The sequence below is a fragment of the Leucoraja erinacea genome, chromosome 17 (assembly GCF_028641065.1).
Source record: "Leucoraja erinacea ecotype New England chromosome 17, Leri_hhj_1, whole genome shotgun sequence".
NCBI classification, from domain to species: domain Eukaryota; kingdom Metazoa; phylum Chordata; class Chondrichthyes; order Rajiformes; family Rajidae; genus Leucoraja; species Leucoraja erinaceus.
The window spans coordinates 43,643,164-43,662,749 of record NC_073393.1 but is presented as its reverse complement, the minus strand read 5'-3'; the positions used below and the strand labels follow the sequence as shown (position 1 = coordinate 43,662,749).

Genomic DNA, 19,586 nt, shown 5'->3' with positions numbered 1-19,586 from the left:
CATTTAATTCACATTTTAAGTTGCGAAACGGTGATTTTTTTCCCCGTACGAACCGGCAGTGTTTTTGCTGCCGATATGGGGAACTAAATCACCGCAACCTCAACGTTCCAAATGGTCGCGTTCCAGAAAAACCCACTCGCAAGCTGATTTAATGGCCATTAATTTACAGGTATTAAACATTAAATTCCTTCCATTAGGCCTATAAACCCATGACAATGCGATTTTTAAATTATGCTATATTGTGAATTCTTGTGTGAATGTTATTTGGACACTTAGGCTATTTAAAAATGTTAATCTATTCTTAAGAAATGGAGTAGACTTGATAGGCCAAATGAGTTAATTCCACTCCTATCACTTAAGACCCTATGTGGAGAGCCGTATGAGATGGGCAAATTCCCCATTCAATCTATCTCTCCCTCCAAACCCCATTCTCCTGCCTTCTCCCCATAACCTGACACGTGTACTAATCAAAAATCTATCTATCTCTACTTTAAAATATCCATTGACAGCCTCCTCTTCTGTGGCAAAGATTTCCAAAGATTCACCACCCTCTGACTAAAGAAATTTCTCCTCATCTCCTTCCTAAAAGAACGTCCTTAGGCGACCACTTTGGTTTTTGAAGGGCCCTATTCTCTCTCCCGTTATCCTCTTTCCCTTAATGTACTTACAAGATTACTTTCCTTAATTTTATCTGCCAGCTCTATCTCCTGCCCCCTTTTGCCCTCCTGATTTCCTTCTTAACTACCCTCCTGAGTCTCTTACTCTTCCAGAGGCTTGATCCCTGCTGCCTACAGTTAGCCCATCTCTCCTTATTCATGACCATAAGCTCAATTTCTCTCATCATCTGAGCTCCCCTACTTCCAACTGCCTTGTTCGTCACACCCGTTATAACAATTGCTTCCAACGTGGGCTGGATACGGCTGGAAGTGGACAGAGGCAGAGAGGCATCAGCAAAGATCAGCAGTGCGAGGTGTGACAGGACCTGGTTGACAGTGTTTGCCAACTGCTGGATGGTCGCTACGAGTTGGTCTATTCAAGTCTCATGGGTGCCAAGAGTGGAGCCTTGAAGTTGAACAGCCCTGCACAGCCGAGCCAGTAAATCCTCAGTTACGGAACTGGGAGTGCCAAGACTCCAGTCGGGCTGATCAGAATTGCCTGCTGAGTCCATACCGGCCGACTAATCTGTCAGAAGGCCCCGAAATGGAAAGGACTCGAATGCAGGCTCACCGAGAAGTACTGAAGAAAACCCAAAATCCAGATGCGAATAGAACCGAATGATATCGACCAGGAACTGACAGAACTGCTATCAAACCAACAGAATGCAGAAATGATTAGTCAGCACCCAATTGGTGATGATCTCAAGTATTTATACCAAGTGATAGATTAGGGGAACAGATTAAAGGTGTCACTCGTAATAGCTCAGGGGAGGAGTGTGGAGTCTCAAGTGTCTGGAGGCGTGGCAAGTGTGACAACCACTTGGTTTTGCTTTGTAGAATGTGATGGCAGGAAAGGTCTGACACAGCTGGCAAACGTCCGTCTCATCTTTTAATTTAGAGTGGAAGTCTCTCTTAACCTTTTTGATAGCCTTGTAGCGGCACCAAACGTGGTGAATAAAGGTGAGACGTCAGGCCGGTTCAATGAGTCATTTATTCAGTGGTGACACGTTAGGTTGGTGCGCTAACTATATTACGTTGTTGCTGTAGCTGAGTGAGGTTGTTCACTCGGGCTCAGCTACCGGTTGACTACTCAAGGTCTCGAGGTGAGAGACCTTAAGTACCAGGACTCTCCCTCTAGCCCATGACATCACGTGCCCGCCCTCGTATCTCCTGACGAGGGTTCGAGCATGAGTGGACTGTGTTTAGGCTGACGCCACAGGATCCCCCCAGAACAGGAGGAAGGAATAGCATGGTCGAGGGCGGCTCCTGCATGTGGGTCCGGGACACCCCGGGCATGCGTCGGGACGGAGGCTCCACGGGCGCAGTGACGCTCTGCGTGGGCGATCCCGAGGTATCGAGGGGTGCGAGCGGACTGATGCAGAAGCCGCCGGACGGAAGAGACATACTCGCATTTCCTCGATCAGCTAAGGGAGAGTTTCCTGCAGGCCCCCAGCAGCGATGAGGGGAAAAAAACTAAATAAAATAAACAAACCAATTCCTGAACCGGGCGTGGAAAGGCAGAGAACACAAAATGAACATTAACAAGACAAATTACAGTGCAATCAGTGTCCAAAGTTCAAATTGTCCAGTGTTCATAGTGCACGATAGTGTTGCAGTGACAGCCGCCGGCCTGAATGAGGCGCTACAACCGGTGCTCAGGCTGCAGGGACTACATCCGTCTGAAAGGATGCGCTGTGGACGCCGGTGAAGCTGCAGTGACGGCATCCGGCCGGAAGGTGGCGCGGTGGCCGGTAAGTTCGAGCTTCTCTTCTGGCCGGCCGCGGCGGCCATTTTCGTAGTTGTGCGGCTGCTTGCTTTATGCAGCCGCGGCGGCCATTTTGCCAGCCGGCTGAAGCAGACTTCGCCAGCGATTCAATCCCTGGACCGGACAGGCAGCCAGCGCCCAGGGATCTTCAGAGTCCATGCCGGTGAGATGAAGAAGGGCCTCTTCGGCAGGCGCCCCAGGTAAGCCCGCCCTATTGGGTGGCTAGGCCCTGGGCAGCGGCCGGCGGGGCCAGGTGATGTGCAGGGTGTGGAGCCGTGGCCACGGTGAGACCTGTTGTGGTGCCAGGTCTGCAGCCGTGTCCGCGGTGAGGCCCGGTGCGGTGCAGGTGAGGTGAGGCCGGGGCAGGGCCTGGAGCAGTGCTGGGCCTGGAGTCGTGTTCGCGATGCAAGGCCGGGCCCTGGTCCGTTGTCGGGAGCGGGAGAGTGGCAGGTACTCTCTCTCTCTGCTCCCGGGGCCGCCGGGCGTGCATCGGCGTTGCTGTGGGCAGGAGGCTGCTACTTTCGCAGCTCCTGCAGCAGCTGGTGGGGCAGCGGCGGCTGGTAAAACCTCACCGCTCCGGTGGTCGGCTCCGGGCAGGTCATGCGGGGGAGCTCGGCGGCTGTCACACAAGGCGGCCTGCCCTGTTGCCGGGAGCAGGAGAGCGGCAGCAGCGACGGCTTCTCAGCTCCGGTGAGCAGCAGCTGGTGGGGGCGGCAGCGTCGTTCTGCAGGGCTGGGCAGCCGGCTGCAGACATCAGGTCTCCCGAGGCTGCGTGCTTCAGGAGAGACCAAATTTCAATTTGGACAGTCGGGGGTCACCAGCGTAGTGGCACCAAATGTGGTGAATAAAGGTGAGACCGGGCCGGTTCAATGAGTCGTTTATTCAGTGGTGACACGTTAGGTTGGTGCGCTAACTATATTACGTTGTTGCTGTAGCTGAGCGAGGTTGTTCACTCGGGCTCAGCTACCGGTTGACTCCTCAAGGTCTCGAGGTGAGAGACCTTAAGTACCTGGACACTCCCTCTACCCCATGACATCACGTGCCCGCCCTCATATCTCCTGACGAGGGTTCGAGCATGAGTGGACCGTGTTTAGGCTGACGCCACAGCCTTAACAAATTCATACCTGGACTTCCTATGTGAATATTCATTGCCAAACTAGAATGCCCGAGATCTGGTCCTCAGAAGATTACAGATCTTCTGCTTCATCCAAGGCTTCAAGTTGTGGAACACTCTGATGGATTTGTTGGGAACACACTCCTCCACACATTTTCTTATCAAGTCAGTGAGATCCGTGGTGTATTTTTCAGGTCCATTGCCAAGTCATTGAACATCGCCCAGTCTACCTACTTCCCACATCAGAATGACCAAAACTGAACAAAATGGTCCAGGGCCGCAGGGTGGCGCAGCAGTAGAGTTGCTGCCTTACAGCGACAGAGACCCCGGTTTGATCCTGACTATGGGTGCTGTCTGTATGGAGTTTGCATGTTCTCCCGGTGACCGCATGTTTTCTCTCCGGGTGCTCTGGTTTCCTCCCACATGCCAAAGATGTACAGGTTTGTAGGTTAATTAGCTTCCTTAAAAATTGTAAATTGTCCCTTGTGTGTAGAATAGTGCTATTGTACCGTGATCGCTGGTCGACGCAGACTTGATGGGCCGAATGGCCTGTTACACGCTGTAACTCTAAACTAAACTACAGTGACCTCACCAACATCTTGTACAACTGTAACATAACATCCCATCTTCTATGCACAATTCCCTGACTTATGAAGGTTAATATGGCAAAAGCCTTCGTCACCACACTATCTACCTGTGGCACCACTTTTAGGGAATGATGTACTTGTATGCTCAGATCACTCTGTTCTACAACACTGCCCAGTGCTCTATCATGCATTGTGAAGATACTGCCCTGGCTCCACTACCCAAAATGCAACGTCTGCATTAAACTCTATTACCTATTCATTGGCACAGATGACGTTCTTCACTATCTACTACACACCATCTACTTTCATGTCATCTGCAAATTTACTGATCATGCATTGTAGATTCTCATCCAAATCGTTGATATAGATGACAATCACTTATCACAGATCCCCAGCCATCACCACCCTGCCATGATGCCAGTTCTGCACTCAGTTGGCAAGCTCTCCCTGGATCCCAAACAATTTGCGATCCCAGCCTACCATGCGGAACCGTTTTGCTTGTGCAATGGACCTTGAAAATGCAGCATTAAACCGATGCAATAGAATCTGTCAGTAGAGGGCGGCAGTGTCGTGGCAGTCTAGTTGCTGCCTTACAGCGCCAGATACCCAAGTTCAATCCTGAATACGAGGACTGTCTTGTATATTCTCCCTATCTTTTCTCCAGGTACTCTAATTGCCTCCCACATTGCAAAGACATGCAGGTTTATAGGTTAATTAGCTTCTGTAAATTGTGCCTAGTATGCAGGATAGCACGTGTGTATGGCAATTGCTAGTCAGTATGGACTCAGTGGGCCGAAGGCCTGCGTCCACGTTGTATTTCTACACTAAACTATTCCAGCTAAAAACAAGATTAGTAAGCAGATGCAGCAGCGAATATAACTCACAATACTGGGTTTCTGTTCCTATTATGTAACAGGACTAGACCACGCGGTCAATGTCTAGCAGAGAAATCCCATCAGTGTCGGTCAAGCCTCGCGGTCGATGAGAGCATGGGGAGACTGCCGTGGAGGGGGGGGGGGGGGGGGGGGGAAGAACAATGGAGGACCCGGCATGGGGAACGCTGTGAGGGGAGTGGGAAGAACAATGGACAATGGGGACCCGGCATTGGGGAACCACTGTGGGAGAGGGGGGAGGGAACAAAGGAGGAGCTGGCGTACGTTGTAACTTTGTCAGCGCCATAGGTGGCCGCTATTTGTATATCTTGGGTATGCAAGCAAAGAATTTCACTGTGACTTGTCACATGACAATAACGTATTCCATTCCATATCCTGCAACTTATTCTCTCCCATACACACTGATTCTGCTTTAATCCTTTATGCTACTTACAAAGTGATAATTGAAAGTATCAAAATTACTTAACGACGTGACCTTAGTGCTTTGGGAGGAAACCGGTGCACCAACCAGAATGTAGTCATGAGAAGAGTGTACAAATTCCACACGGACAGCACCCAAGGTCAGGGTCAAACTTGGTGTCCTGAAGCCTTGGGTCAGTAACATTAACTGCTGCATCACTGTGACTGTGATTGGCCAAACAAATGCTTAAAAAATCAATTATTTTCCCAAATCTTTGGATTTCTTACATAAAATGTATTTAGAACCACAGTCAATTATCAAACAGCAAATTCCTAATAGAAGTTTTTTAAATCAATAATGTCTTTGCAACTGGAAGAATAACCAAACTTAAAATGAATCCACTAAGGATTACAGACATTATTACATTTTGGAAATGGCATGAGATGCTGAGGTTTGAGTGTTTCAAAAATACAACAATAGATTTAATATCTCTCCCCAGTAATATGGCTATTCTGCATATTTTGAGTGGTTAATTTAAGTTTGTAAGTTTGTGAGTGTGTAAATATTTCCCTGCACAAGAAAATCATATTGGGCAAATTTACTGGAGGTCTTTGAGGATGTAATAACCCAGTCCTGCAGATAGATTATATTTGATTTTGCACATCACATTGGATAAAATTCCACCTGAATGTCTATTGCACTAAGCATTACGGGAAGTATTTTAATGTGGATCGAAGACTGATTATCATGTAGAAGAAAGAAAATCAAAATAAATGTGTATATTTCTATCTGGAAGGGTGTAGCTAATTGAGTGCCACAATATATACTCAGTATAGATTAATAATGCTAAGATACAGTGATACAAGATACTAACGTTTGCTGGTGATATGAAAATAGATGGGAAGGCATGAATCATTGAATGCTGTGAAGAGTATACTTGGACTCTGCAACAGGATATAGAATGGCTGAATACGTCAGTGAGAATTGGCAAATTGGGTTTAATATTTTAAAGTGTGAAGTCATGGAAGGAATTGAAAAGCAGACAATTATCTCATGGAGATAATTGCAAATGAGTGGAATACAGAGGGAACACAAAGTGGTGGAGTAACTCAGCAGGTCAGGCAGCTTCTCTGGAGGATTTGGACAGCTGACGTTTTGGGTCAGGAACCTTCTTCAGACTGACTGTAATGGGTGAGGGAAGGCTGGAAAAGAGGTGAGGCAGGAAAAGAGGTGGGGCAGGACAAAGCATGACAGGTGATAGATGAATACAGGAAAGGGGGGGTTGACCTCTTAGAACAGAGGAATCTAGAAGTTAGCATACCCGTGTGGGATGTAGCTAGAAGGATAAATAGCACATTGACTTTCATTCCAAGAAAATTGGAGTCTAGAAATAGGAAAGTCTTCTTACAATTGGAAGGTTAGATCCCATGCGATCCAAGGAGAAATGGCTGAATGGATTGAAAATTGGATTCATTGAAGGAATCAGAGGATGATGGTGGAAGATTGCTTTTCTGACTGGAAGCCTGTGACTAGTGGTGTGGCTCAGGGTTCGGTGCTGGGCCCATTGCTGTTTGTCATCTATATCAATGTTTTGGATAAGACCGTACATGGCATAATTAGAAAGTTTGCGGATGACACTAAACTGGATGGTATTGTAGACAGTGAAGATGGTTGTGAAAAATTGCTTGATCCGTTGGCCAGGTGGGCTGAGGAATGGTTGATGGGATTTAAATACAGAGAAATGTGAAGTGTTGCATTTTGGGAAGGCTAACATGGGCAGGACCTACACAGTGAATGGTAGAGCTCAGGGGAGTGTGGTAGAGCAGAGGGATCTGGGAGTGCAGGTACATTGTTAAAATTGGCAAAACCGTTTACCTTTTCCCTAACTAGTCTGAAGAAGGGTCTCACCTGAAACATCACCCATTCCTTCTCTCCAGAGATGTTGCCTGCCCCGCTGAGTTACTCCAGCTTTTTGTGTCGACCACAGGTAGATAGATTGGTCAAAAAGGTTTTTGGCACATTGACCTTCATCAGTCAGAGTATTGAGTATATAATTTGGGAGTTTATTTTATAGTTATACATGATGTTGGTGGGGTCGCATTTAGAGTATTGTAATCAATTCTGGGCACCATATTATATCCCACCTATTCCTGGGAGCACAAGAGGATGAGGGGTGATCTCATAGAGGTGTATAAAATCATGAGAGGGATAGATTGGGCAGATGCACAGAGTCTCTTGCCTGGAGTATCTTAAATCGAGAATGAGAGGGCATAGGTTTGTGTGAGGGGAAAGATTTAATAGGAACCTGAGGGATAACTTTTTTACTCAGAGGGTGGTGGGTGTATGGAACGAGCTGTCAGAGGAGGTTGTTGAGGCAGGTAGTAGCACAACGTTTAAAAAACATTGAGACAGGTACATGGATTGGGCAGGTTCAGAAGGATATGAGCCATATGCAGGCAGGTGGGACTGGTGTAGGCGGGACATGTTGGTCGGTGTAGTCAAGATGGGCCAAAGAGCCCGTTTCCACACTGTATGACTTGCTATATTCTAATTGTAAAGGTTGTTTGTGAAGTTATGATCTCCTGATGCAAGAACGGAAATCATGGCATTGGAGGTTTTCCCAAAGATATTCAAGAGGCTAATTTCTACCAAGGATAGAAGTGAGATGTTTCTACAAGTGAGAGTATCTCTACAAAGGGGAAATTTGTTAGAAGAGAGTTGTCATTTAAAATGAAAGAGCATCGGAATTGCTTGAAGACTGCGGCAAAACTCGAATTCTCAGCTTCAGGATTATGGAGCGTGATGATCACTGAAGACACTTAAAGAGGTAGATAAAGTTCAGCAGTTTGAGTGCTATGTAAAACTGGCACTGATAAGGAGACATAGGAAACATAGGAAACTGCAGATGCCGGAACCTTGAGCAAAACACTAAATATAGACGACATTTCGAGTTGGGACCCTTCTTCGGAGTATTTCGAGAAGTGGGAAGAAAGCTGGAAAAGAATGGAGGGGGTGGGACCAAGTGATCAGTGGATTCAGATGAGGGGGGATTGAATGGAGGCTGGGTGGAGTGTGACAATGGCTAGAGGCAGAGCTGCCAAGTTTTGTCAGAGCATTTCAATATTCTAGAACCTGAAAATCAGTATTTTGCTGAGGAAATCAGTATTTTATGCGGTGCCATTTTGCTGAAAGTGTTATTTTTCTACGTGCGGTCATACCCATGGTTCAGGAATAGCTACTTCCCCACAGCCATCAGGCTATTAAACCTGGCTCGGACAAAACTTTGATGATTAATAACCAATTATCTGTTATTTGCACTTTATCATTTTATTTATTCATGTGTGTATATATTTATATCATAGTATATGGACACATTGATCTGTTTTGTAGTAAATGCCTACTATGTTCTGTGTGCTGAAGCAAAGCAAGAATTTCATTGTCCTATCAGGGACACAGGACAATAAACTCACTTGAACTTGAACATGTAAGAGTACAATCCGGTAGGCGGCGCGACTCTGGTCAGCAGCGGCCTCTGCAGCCTGTCCGCGTTTTTATTATTTTTTGTCTATGTTTATATGTAGTTTTTGTTATTTTTTGTGGGGGTGTGTGTGTGGGGGGGTGGGGGTGGGGTGGGAGAAAGGGGGAAACTTTTAAATCTCTCCCTGCACTGGAGACCCGACCTTATCTTGTCGGGTCTCAGTTGTCGTTGGGGCTGCAACGAGGAGCGGCCTCCAACAGAAGAAGCCGGGGACTCTGGTGCCGACTCACCTCACCGTCGCGGAGCTGGCCGAGTCCAGAGCGGGTGGAGCGGTGGTGGAGCGCTGCTGCTGCTGCTGCCGCTGCTGCTGCTGATGCGGAGGCTGCTACTGCGGGTCTGCGGACGGCGGCACCGGGAGCCCGCAGATCCCTGGAGGGAGACCGCTTTTCAGGGCTCTCGCAACGGCGACTTCTCCCGCCCGAGTTGTGGGGTCGAAGAGCTCCTGGAGCGGGGCCTACATCACTGCCCCGCGCGGCTTGGAATGGCCGCGGGACTCTGCGAGCGCACGCCGGGGGCTCTAACACCAAGACCCGGTGTGCAACCTCGCACCACCCGGCGTGGCTTTAATGGCCGCGGGACAATCGCCATCGCCAGCCGGGGGCTTTGACTTTGACTCTGACATCGGGGGGGGAGAGTGCAGTGGAGAGATATGTTTTTTTTTTGGCCTTCCATCACAGCAATGTGATGGATGTTTATGTAAAATGTAAATTATGTTGTGTCTGGGGTCTATTTGTGTGTAATGTATGGCTGCAGAAACGGCATTTCGTTTGGACCTCCAGGGGTCCAAATGACAATTAAATTGACTATTGACTATTGACAAGAATGCATAACTTTGCTATCAATTAACATGTCTTCTACGCACCTTACTTGACAGTGCATTCATTGCCATCTCTTTGTATACTGCTGTTTGAACGGCTGCTTCCTGCTTTTAGCACCAGATGATGATGTAGAAGCCATTGTGGAAGCCTCCCTATCCCTCCCTCGCTTTCTCTCTCATTCCTCTTTTCCTCTCTCTCTCTCTTCCTCCCCCTCTCTCTCTTCCTCCCCCTCTCTCTCTTTCCCTCCCCTTCCCTCTTTCCCTCCCACCCTCCCTCTCTCTTTCCTTTTTTTCTCCCTCCCTCTCTCTCATTCCCTCCCTCCCTCCCACTCCCTCTCTCCTTCTGTCGTGTGTAGCCCATGACGCTATGTGTAAAGCCCATAGCGCTATGTGTAAAGGCAATAGCGCTCCAGCTGGGAGCGTTATTTTTTTAATCCATTGCGCTGTTCATTTAAATTCCCACGCGTTAAACTGACAGCGCTGTTTAAACCTGTACCGGGACAGGCAGATCAAAGCTTACAAAAATAATCATCCAGATCTTAAAATTTGAAATACTAATTAATCTGCTATAATTTTAGAGTTACAGTATGACATTTTATATCCTTGCATGTTTTAAGCAGCAAGATGCAACAGGAAGTCGGGCTGATTTTGTAAAAATGCATATTTTACAAAATAAATTCGTACATCCATATTCTGATCGCATTTCATAGAAACATAGAAACATAGAAATTAGGTGCAGGAGTAGACCATTCGGCCCTTCGAGCCTGCACCGCCATTTAATTTCATGGCTGTACTAAATACGGAAAATCCATACTACTTGGCAGCTGTAGAGGTGAGAAGATGACATAAAGGTGTCAGTTAATTGGAGAAGAGGTGAGAAATAGATGGAGGGATATGGGTGTGAAGGGATGGTTGGGAGGAGAAAGAGGGACAATAAAAGAGCAATAGGGGACACGGGGATGGGAAGGAAATATACGAAGGAAAGGAAAGGAGCAGGGTGACGGGCAGGTGGGGGCAATGTGGGGGGGGGGGGGGGGGGGGGGGCACAGGTAATAGTGGAGGGGGGGGGGGGGGGGGGGGGGGGGGGGGGGGGGAGGCAGAAAATTGCTTGAAATTATAGAATTCAATGTTCATACCGTTAGTAAGCTGCAGAAGTGAATATGAGGTGCTGTTCTTCCACTTTGCGTGTGGCCTCATTCTGGCAATGGAAGCGGCCAAGTATAGCGGTCGGTATGGGAATGGGAAGATGGTAAGTGGAATTAAAATGGTTCACAACTGGGAGATCCAGCAGGCCAGTGTAGACACAGTACAAGTGTTCAGCGAAACAGCCACATAATCTAAGCTTGGTCTCTTCAATGTAAAAGTGGCCACATCAGGAACACCAAATGTAGTAGACGAGGTATGTCTCACCTGGAAGGCGTGTTTGGGTCATTGGATGGACATGTGAGAGGAGGTGCAGGATCAGATGCTACATTGAGTAGCACAGTGATGCGGCTGGTGGAGTGGCTGCCTCATTGTGCCAGAGACCCAGGTTCGATACTGTCCTCAGGCGCTGTCTGTGTGGAGTTTGCATGTTCTCCCTGTGACTGCGTGGATATTCTCCAGATGCTCTGGTTTCCTTCCACATCCCAACGCCGTGTGTGTTTGTTGGTTACTTGGACACTGTAAATTCCCGAGTGTGTTGTGCAAGTGGGGAAACCGAGAACTAGTGTCAACGGTGATCGATGGTCAGCGTGGACTTGGTGCGCCAAACTTGCTGCATTCCCTCAATAGCTAGAATGTCCTTCCTCAAAATTTGGAGTGGGCTTTGCACAGACATCCAAAAATGTGAGAGTATTTAAGATGCCACTAATATATATATTTTATCAAATGAATGTAAGCATTCAAAAATTAAGTTTAAATTGCTTTTGATTCCATTAAATATGTTTTGTGAAAACAATTTCTGAACAGCAGTTTACTTAGACTTGAAACCTTTTATTCAATGAAAAACAATCTGAATCATTAGATATCCAAATAATTGATCACTTGATCCCTAATCACCAAATTTAACAACTGCGACTGTATTCAATCACCTTCCTAACAGCAACAGTGAGACAGCAGGTAAAGTATGCTTCTCTCTTTTTGATTATTTTAGAAAAAATATAATTCTTTATTTTCATTGTTTAGTTTTAGAGATACAGCGTGGAAACAGCCCCTTCGGCCCATCGAATCCGCTCCGAGCAGCGATCCCCACACATACTAGGGACATTTTACATTTACACCAAGCCAATTACCCCACAAACCTGTAAGTCTTTGGAGTGTGGGAGGAAACCGAAGATCTTGGAGAAAACCCACGCGGTCACGGAGAGGATGTACAAACTTCGTACAGGCAGCACCCGTGGTCAGGATTGAACCCGGGTCTCTGGTGCCGTAATTGCTGTAAGGCTGCAACTCCACTGCTGTGCCACCGTGCTGCTAACAGCGTTTTAATATTGTTTTATTTAATATTTGCTTAAATATCTATTAAAACAAATTCTAGTGAGTTGCAGAAGTTAGCTTACTGAATTGTAAGAATTGTGAGGGTTGGGAAAGATTTACTTGCAGTAACACCTGGCATACTCTATGATGTTCAGCAGATTTTCAAAGGCTTCAACTGAAAACATTGTCACAAGCTGGCATGTAATCTAATGCTTTTAATATGTTTATATCTCCATTATATTATGATATTTACTTGCTCAATTTAAGGGAGAAAAGCAAAAAAATACAAAGAAGAATTTTCCAAAGAATAATTCAAACATCACTACAAATAAAGTTTGGTCAATAAAAGTACTTCAAATAATGAATCAATCATGAAACTATTTTATCTCAGCTCATACTATTGGACTTGATTGTTTCTCCAAACAGAGAGTAACATGTAACATGGCAACAACAGGCCCTTCAGCCTGGCCCAAAGCAACATCCTGCTGATGTCCAGACCTGCCCCTACTTTCTCTGACTGGTCAATCCTATCCATCACCCTTGATGTGAAAACATTGCCCCAGGTTATCCTCTAAACTAAGATCGGCTATCCATGTACCGGTTGTTCAATATGTCTTTTCAACCTGTTGCCTGTATGGAATGTACGGCGGCTGCGCTCACACCGCTACGCCCTTTCTCTAGCTGCATTTCATTCCTGTATCCATGACAATGACAATAATGTGAAAACATCATTTCATTTCAGGTCATTATTATTAAATCTTTCCCCCTCTTTTCAATGAAAAAGATATTCATTTGGAGACTTTATCGGCCACGTAGTTTAATAGACTTCAGTCATTTATATCTGTTCTTTTTTATACCTATATGCTTAGATAATGTGTAGGGTTTGGGCATGTGTGTTCAACTTTTCAACAGAAAATGTGTGAATCATTTTATTTGTCATTTCATATATTAAAGAACGGGTAGATATTTCATAGGTACACAGCTTTATACCTAAATTCTCAAACAGAAAACTAAATTTTTGACCGGTTCTTATTTTGAATTCCCAAACACAATTTGTGCGGTGCTGTGCTGTGCCTTAATTCACATTTAATATTTAGCTAGATTAGCAGTTCCTTACCCATTTGCAGCAAAAGGCAGAACGTATTAAGAGTATCAGTGAAATAAGGAATTGCTGAGCAAAGTATCACAATGGGACAATTGAGAATAACCTACTAAAATATGAGATACCTGTTAAGGTGGCAGAGTCCAGTATCAGCATGCATAAAATTATGCCGTAGATTGAGATGTGTGATGTCTTGACTGAAGTAGAGATATTCAGGAAGTTCCTCAAGGCTGTAACACGACAGATCAACTGTACCAATCCGCTGTGAAACAACCTGCAAATAAAGCAACCATTACTTAGTTGGTGCTAGCTAGCACAGAAGGGTAATGGTAGCTGAAACAATCTGGTAAAAATGGAATGAGACACATTGACAGATTTATAGATGGTCATACACTTATAAAACCTGACAGTTGGATGATATTTCCAAGGTCAGAAATGGACGGCAAGATGAGAACCTTGGAAGAGTTACTGGACACTAAAGGTTTGTATTTGAACAAGTAACGGCAGAATTAAACAAGGACACATAAAATGAAAGGGACATAAAAAGGAAAAAAGGAAGGAAATAATAAAATTATCACTTCTAATACTGCACAAAGGTCAAGAAAGACAGGAAGGATTATGGCTCCTTGTGCAATATGACTTTCATTACCAACGATGGGAAGCAGACACCATCTGCACTAAAGCTTCCGAAATAATGAACAGATGAGCTGACTGATTCCATTCCCTCCCCTTTTTCCAATACCTTCCAGCCTACGTCTGAGACACATACTTAAGAATGGAATAAGAATGGCAAAAAAAGGTGCAGAAGATAGGTCTGGCCAGTCCTGCCGGTGACTCTTAAAAGAGCCATTTGTTGTCAGTGTAGTCGAGGCAAGACGTAGTTAAGGAAGCCTGTTTCTCAGCAGTGTGTTTTGTGTGAAAGTGTTAATTGAATGTCCAGTGTCTTTTCTCTGCTAATCATGTTCAGTCTTCAGTTCTTTCATTGTAATTCTATTGTTCCTTTGTTTTGTTAGTTATGATATGTTCATATGTTTATAGTTAGGGTCTGCAGATATTGTGAATGCTTTGCTCTGTGGCCGCATAACCACTGTCCCAAAATAAAAAGTTGTAATCACTATTACTGGACTCGGCAAATCATTGAGAATTCAGTGATCCTACAATCTTGGCGTAGTTGGCATGATCGCTGGAGGAATAACGCCGAGAACACTGACACTGAACATACATCAGAGGCAAGGGCTCCTCTTAATTAAAAGTCCTTGGTCGCTATTAGTGTCCAGTGTGCCTCCACGCAATCTTTAAAGAATCTCCAACTGAATGGTTGTATTGAGGTCTACGACTTGAGATCCCAGCAGGCTCGGTGTTCAAACCAGCTCCAGCCATGAGCTGGTAAATGTCTACTATTCAACACCCCATCAAACGTTTAAAGCACCATCATGGCAAGTAAAGGAAATGAGCAATTGCCCACAATGGTGAAGGGCAGAAGGATCCCTCCGGATATAACCGATAGTGAGATTTTTGACAGATTGAAAGATTTATTTGTAGAACAATTCAAACTGCAAAAGATCTGTATGGAAATGCTTTTCATATCCTATTTTGATATCCTATGACCATGTGTGTCGATATGCCTAAGGGGTAGGTGGCAACAGATGAGTTATGAGGAAAGCCAAGCCTGTCCCCGTTTGCTTCAGTCCTCACGAATCGTTAACGCCAGTATGCGTGGGACCCGTACAGTAAGCACTGGTTGGAATGGACCTCCTCCATCTGTTAAACTCTTCACTGCATTTTGAGAATGGACAATTCTCAGGCTATTCAGAGGCTAAAGGAAGAGGAATTGCAGGATCATCCAGTTTGAGCCTGGAACAAAAGTGAGTGCGGACTTTTATCCGTGTTTATGAATTTTGTTGTATAATGATTTAAAATTGAGTGGATTGATGCAATATACTGCTAACCCACAAATGTTTAGTTATGAGATATTCACATTTAAAAACTCACTCAGAGCTCGGGTGGCTGCGAGCGGCTGGCCGGGCCCGGACAGTGGAACCGCAGCTAGACCCGGGGCTCGCAGGTGACCTGGGAACTGCAGCTAGTCCAGGAGAGTCCTGGCCCCTGTGCAAAAAAGGCTGCAGACCCCTGGACTAAACCAAACCCTCGATCCTGTCCCCCCATCCCTTTTTCAAAATTTAGCAACTCAAATGGTGGTGCGTCTTCATTGCCGGGAAATAGGGTAACTAATTTCCCTCAAATATATGTAGATTTCCCTCAAATACATGTTAAATTAAAAACTAAACTATGGTGGCAATGCACAGTTTTCATGTCTAATGCTCACACTTCTGCATCAATGTAGGTATGTATACACTATATTTCTTTACACTAATATAGAATGAAAAAATATCTTGACATGTGTTCATTTATATTTTATTCACAATATTAGGATTTCAGAGAGGTTGAATGAAAGAAAAAAAAGTTCAACAAAATTAAGAGATCACAAGAAAGAAACTAGAGAAACATACATATGTGTGTTTTATATATTTAAATACATATATATCACACATATATACGCATCATATATACACATCATATGATGAATATATGTGTTTATATATATAAGAAACTAGATAATTATGTATGTGTGTTATATCATTATATACATCAATATCACATTTATGTATCTGTGTATCATATATATAATATGTGTTTATAAAATATAAATATAGGCAAATATATTGGCTTATGGCTTATGTTCCTTATATCTTATAGCAAAATATAAAGGCAAATATATTTTTTATTTTATTTTTATGTCTTTATGGCTTATGTACATCATGAGAATGGCTCATGTACATCATGAGTTGCTTTAAATCAAAGTTGCTTCTGATCTATGAGGAACTTTGAAATATATTATCTCTATCTTGCCACTCACACACAGAAACACACACATACCGTTCCCCCACAACACTGATTAAACAAAAGATCATAGAATATGGTCCACAGACCTTTCATTGAGCATTGTTGCTCATTTTATAGGCAGTTTCCCCTTTTAATTTTTTTTTTAAATAAAAGGAGCACCTTATTTATTATAAACAAAGATAATAATAGTCTAACAATGAAGGCTAAGGGAACAAGATAAACTGCAAAATCCAATGGACTGACGTGGATTAAACTGTGAGAGGCAGAACGGAGATCGGGGTCTTATTCCTAAAATGGCGGAAGTGACGTTCCGATCCGTACTACACGTCAGCCCATTGGATTTCGTAGGAGTGGTCTATCTTGCTCCTCTATAATCTTTGGGATGGAGTGAGAGGGACAGCAAGGGTTACTTGGAGTTACTTGAAGTTAACTGCTGAGGAACAGGTTTGGTGGCAAAGAACAGCTTGTAAACTCAAGGTTACAACTGATGAGGGCCTGCTCAGAACTATGAACATTTGTCCCTTCATGGTGCAAAGTGCTTTTACATCCTAATCTATGTAGATAGGGAAGCCTGTTTTTCAGCAATGTGTTCTGTGTCAAAGTGTTGGTTGAATGTCCAGTGTCTTTCGTCTGCTAGTCATGTTCAGTCTTCAGTCATCTAGTTGTAATTCCATAGTTTACTTGGTTTAGTTTGTTATGATATGTTCAGTTTTTAGTTAGGGTCTGCAGATATTTTAATGCTTTGCTCTAATGCTGTATGACCATTGTGCCTGAATAGAAAGTTTTAAACGCTACAACTGGACTCGGCAAATCAGTGAGAATTTAGTAATCCTACACCTTCCCTATCCTTTCAATTGTTATAGTACCTGCCTCTTCTACCTCAGCTTATTCCATATACCTACAACCCTCTGTGTGAAAAACTTGCCCCTCAGGTTCCTATTAAATCATTCTTCTCAGCTTAAATCTACAGTGCATTCAGAAAGTATTCAGACCAATCAGTTTTTCCACATTTTTTTACATTACAGCCTTATTCTAAAATGGATTATATTCTTTCTTTTTTATCATCAATCTACACACAATTCCCCAGAATGAGGAAGCGAAAAAACAGATGTTTAGAAATTTTTGCAAAGTAATTAAAAATAAATAACTGAAATATCACATTTACATATTGCTATGACTCGCAAAATTAAGCTTAGGTTCATCCTGTTTCCATTGATTATCCTTGAGTTGTTTTTACAACTTGATTGGAGTCCACCAGTGGTAAATGAAATTGATTGGACATGATTTGGAAAGGCACACACCTGTCTATATATGGTCCAGGGCTGGATTTAACCTGGCACTTAAAAGATTTTGGTGCCCCCATATATATGTAATTCAAAATATAAATAATAATAAACCATAAAATGTTTTTTTAGTTTTCAAAATGAAACAAAACTAACAGTAAGATGGAAAATAATGTTTATTTTTGTATACTTCCACTTTATTTATATTTGAAAAGTTTTCTCCTACTTTTTTTAATTGCAAAGTCTTTGATCAGATCCTCAAAATTAATCTTACTATGACACCATGAATACTTCGAAATTATATTTCCGATCATATAAACCACTTTGAATATTATTTGAGCAAGTTTAAAGTGATTTCTTTTGTGCCGTAAACCATTTACCATTTCTGTGCCCCCCCCCCTTCCCTTGATGCCCTAAGCACGTGCTTATTTTGCTTAATGGTTAATCCAGCCCTGATATGGTCCCACAGTTGACAGTGCATGTCAGAGCAAAAACCAAGCCATGAAGACGAAGGAATTGTCCATAGAACTCCGAGACAGGATTGTGTTGAGACACAGATCTGGGGAAGGGTATAAAACAATTTCAGCAGCATTGCAGGTCCCGAAGAGCACAGTGGCCTCCGTCATTCTTAAATGGAAGAACTTTGGAACCACCAGGACTCTTCATAGAGCTGGCTTCCCGGCCAAACTGAGCAATCGCGGGGAGAAGGGCCTTGGTCAGGGAGGTGACCAAGAACCCGATGGTCACTCTGACAGAACTCCAGAGTTCCTCTGTGGAGATGGGAGAAACTTCCAGAAGGACAACTATATCTGCAGCACTCCACCAATCAGGCCTTTATGGTAGAGTGGCCGGACGGAAGCCACTCCTCTGTAAAAGGCACATGACAGCCCGCTTGGAGTTTGCCAAAAGGCACCTAAACAAAATTATCTGTTTTGATGAAACCAAGCTTGAACTCTTTGGCCTGAATGCCAAGTGTCACGTCTGAAGGAAACCAGGCATCACTCATCACCTGGCCAATACCATACCTACGGTGAAGCATGGTAGTGGCAGTATCATGCTGTGGGGTTGTTTTTCAGCAGCAAGAACTGGGAGACTAGTCAGGATCAAGAGAAAGATGAACGGAGCAAAGTACAGAGTGATTGCTCCAGAGCGTTCAGGACCTCAGACTGGGGCGGAGGTTCACCTTCCAACAGGACAACGACCCTAAGCACACAGCCAAGACAATGCAGGAGTACAAGATACAAGATACAAGATACATTTAATTGTCATTTGGACCCCTTGAGGTCCAAACGAAATGCCGTTTCTGCAGCAATACATTACAAACACATAGACCCAAGACACAACATAATTTACATAAACATCCATCACATCGCTGTGATGGAAGGCCAAATAAACTTATCTCTCCACTGCACTCCCCCCTCCCCCCCCCCCCCATGTCAGAGTCAAAGTCATAGCCCCCGGCTGGCGATGGCGATTGTCCCGCGGCCATTAAAGCCACGCCGGGTGGTGCAAGGTCGCACACCGGGTCTTGGTGTTAGAGCCCCCGGCGTGCGCTCGCAGAGTCCCGCGGCCATTCCAAGCCGCGCGGGGCAGTGATGTAGGCCCCGCTCCAGGAGCTCTTCAACCCCGCAACTCGGGCGGGGGAAGTCGCCGTTGCGAGAGCCCTGAAAAGCGGTCTCCCTCCAGGGACCCGCGGGCTCCCGGTGCCGCCGTCCACAGACCTGCCGTTGAAGCCTCCGACTCTCTGGTCGGGCCGCAGCAGCAGCAGCAGCAGCGCTCCTCCACCGCTCCACCCTCCACCCGCTCCGGACTCGGCCAGCCCCGCGACGGTGACGGTGAGTCGTAGCACCAGAGTCCCCGGTCTCTTCCTGTTGGAGGCCGCTCCTCGTTGCGGCCCCAACGACAACGGAAACCCGACGAGAAACGGTCGGGTCTCCCGTGCAGGGAGAGATTTAAAAAGTTTCCCCCCCCCTCCCCACCCCACCCCCCCCCCCCCCCCCCACACACACACACCCCAACAAAAAATAACAAAAACTACATTAAAAACAGACAAAAAATAATAAAACGCGG

At 44.9% G+C, this 19,586-nt stretch overlaps 1 protein-coding gene across 1 annotated transcript in view; it reads right to left on the bottom strand.

Moving 5' to 3' along the window:
- The window catches only part of LOC129705477 (PH domain leucine-rich repeat-containing protein phosphatase 2-like), a 159,437-nt gene that overhangs the window by 57,407 nt on the left and 82,444 nt on the right, over positions 1–19,586 (bottom strand). Inside the window, exon 6 of the mRNA XM_055649067.1 lies at positions 13,455–13,603. Within this exon, the coding sequence (XP_055505042.1) occupies positions 13,455–13,603 (149 nt within the window). The remainder of the gene's footprint in view (positions 1–13,454; positions 13,604–19,586) is intronic.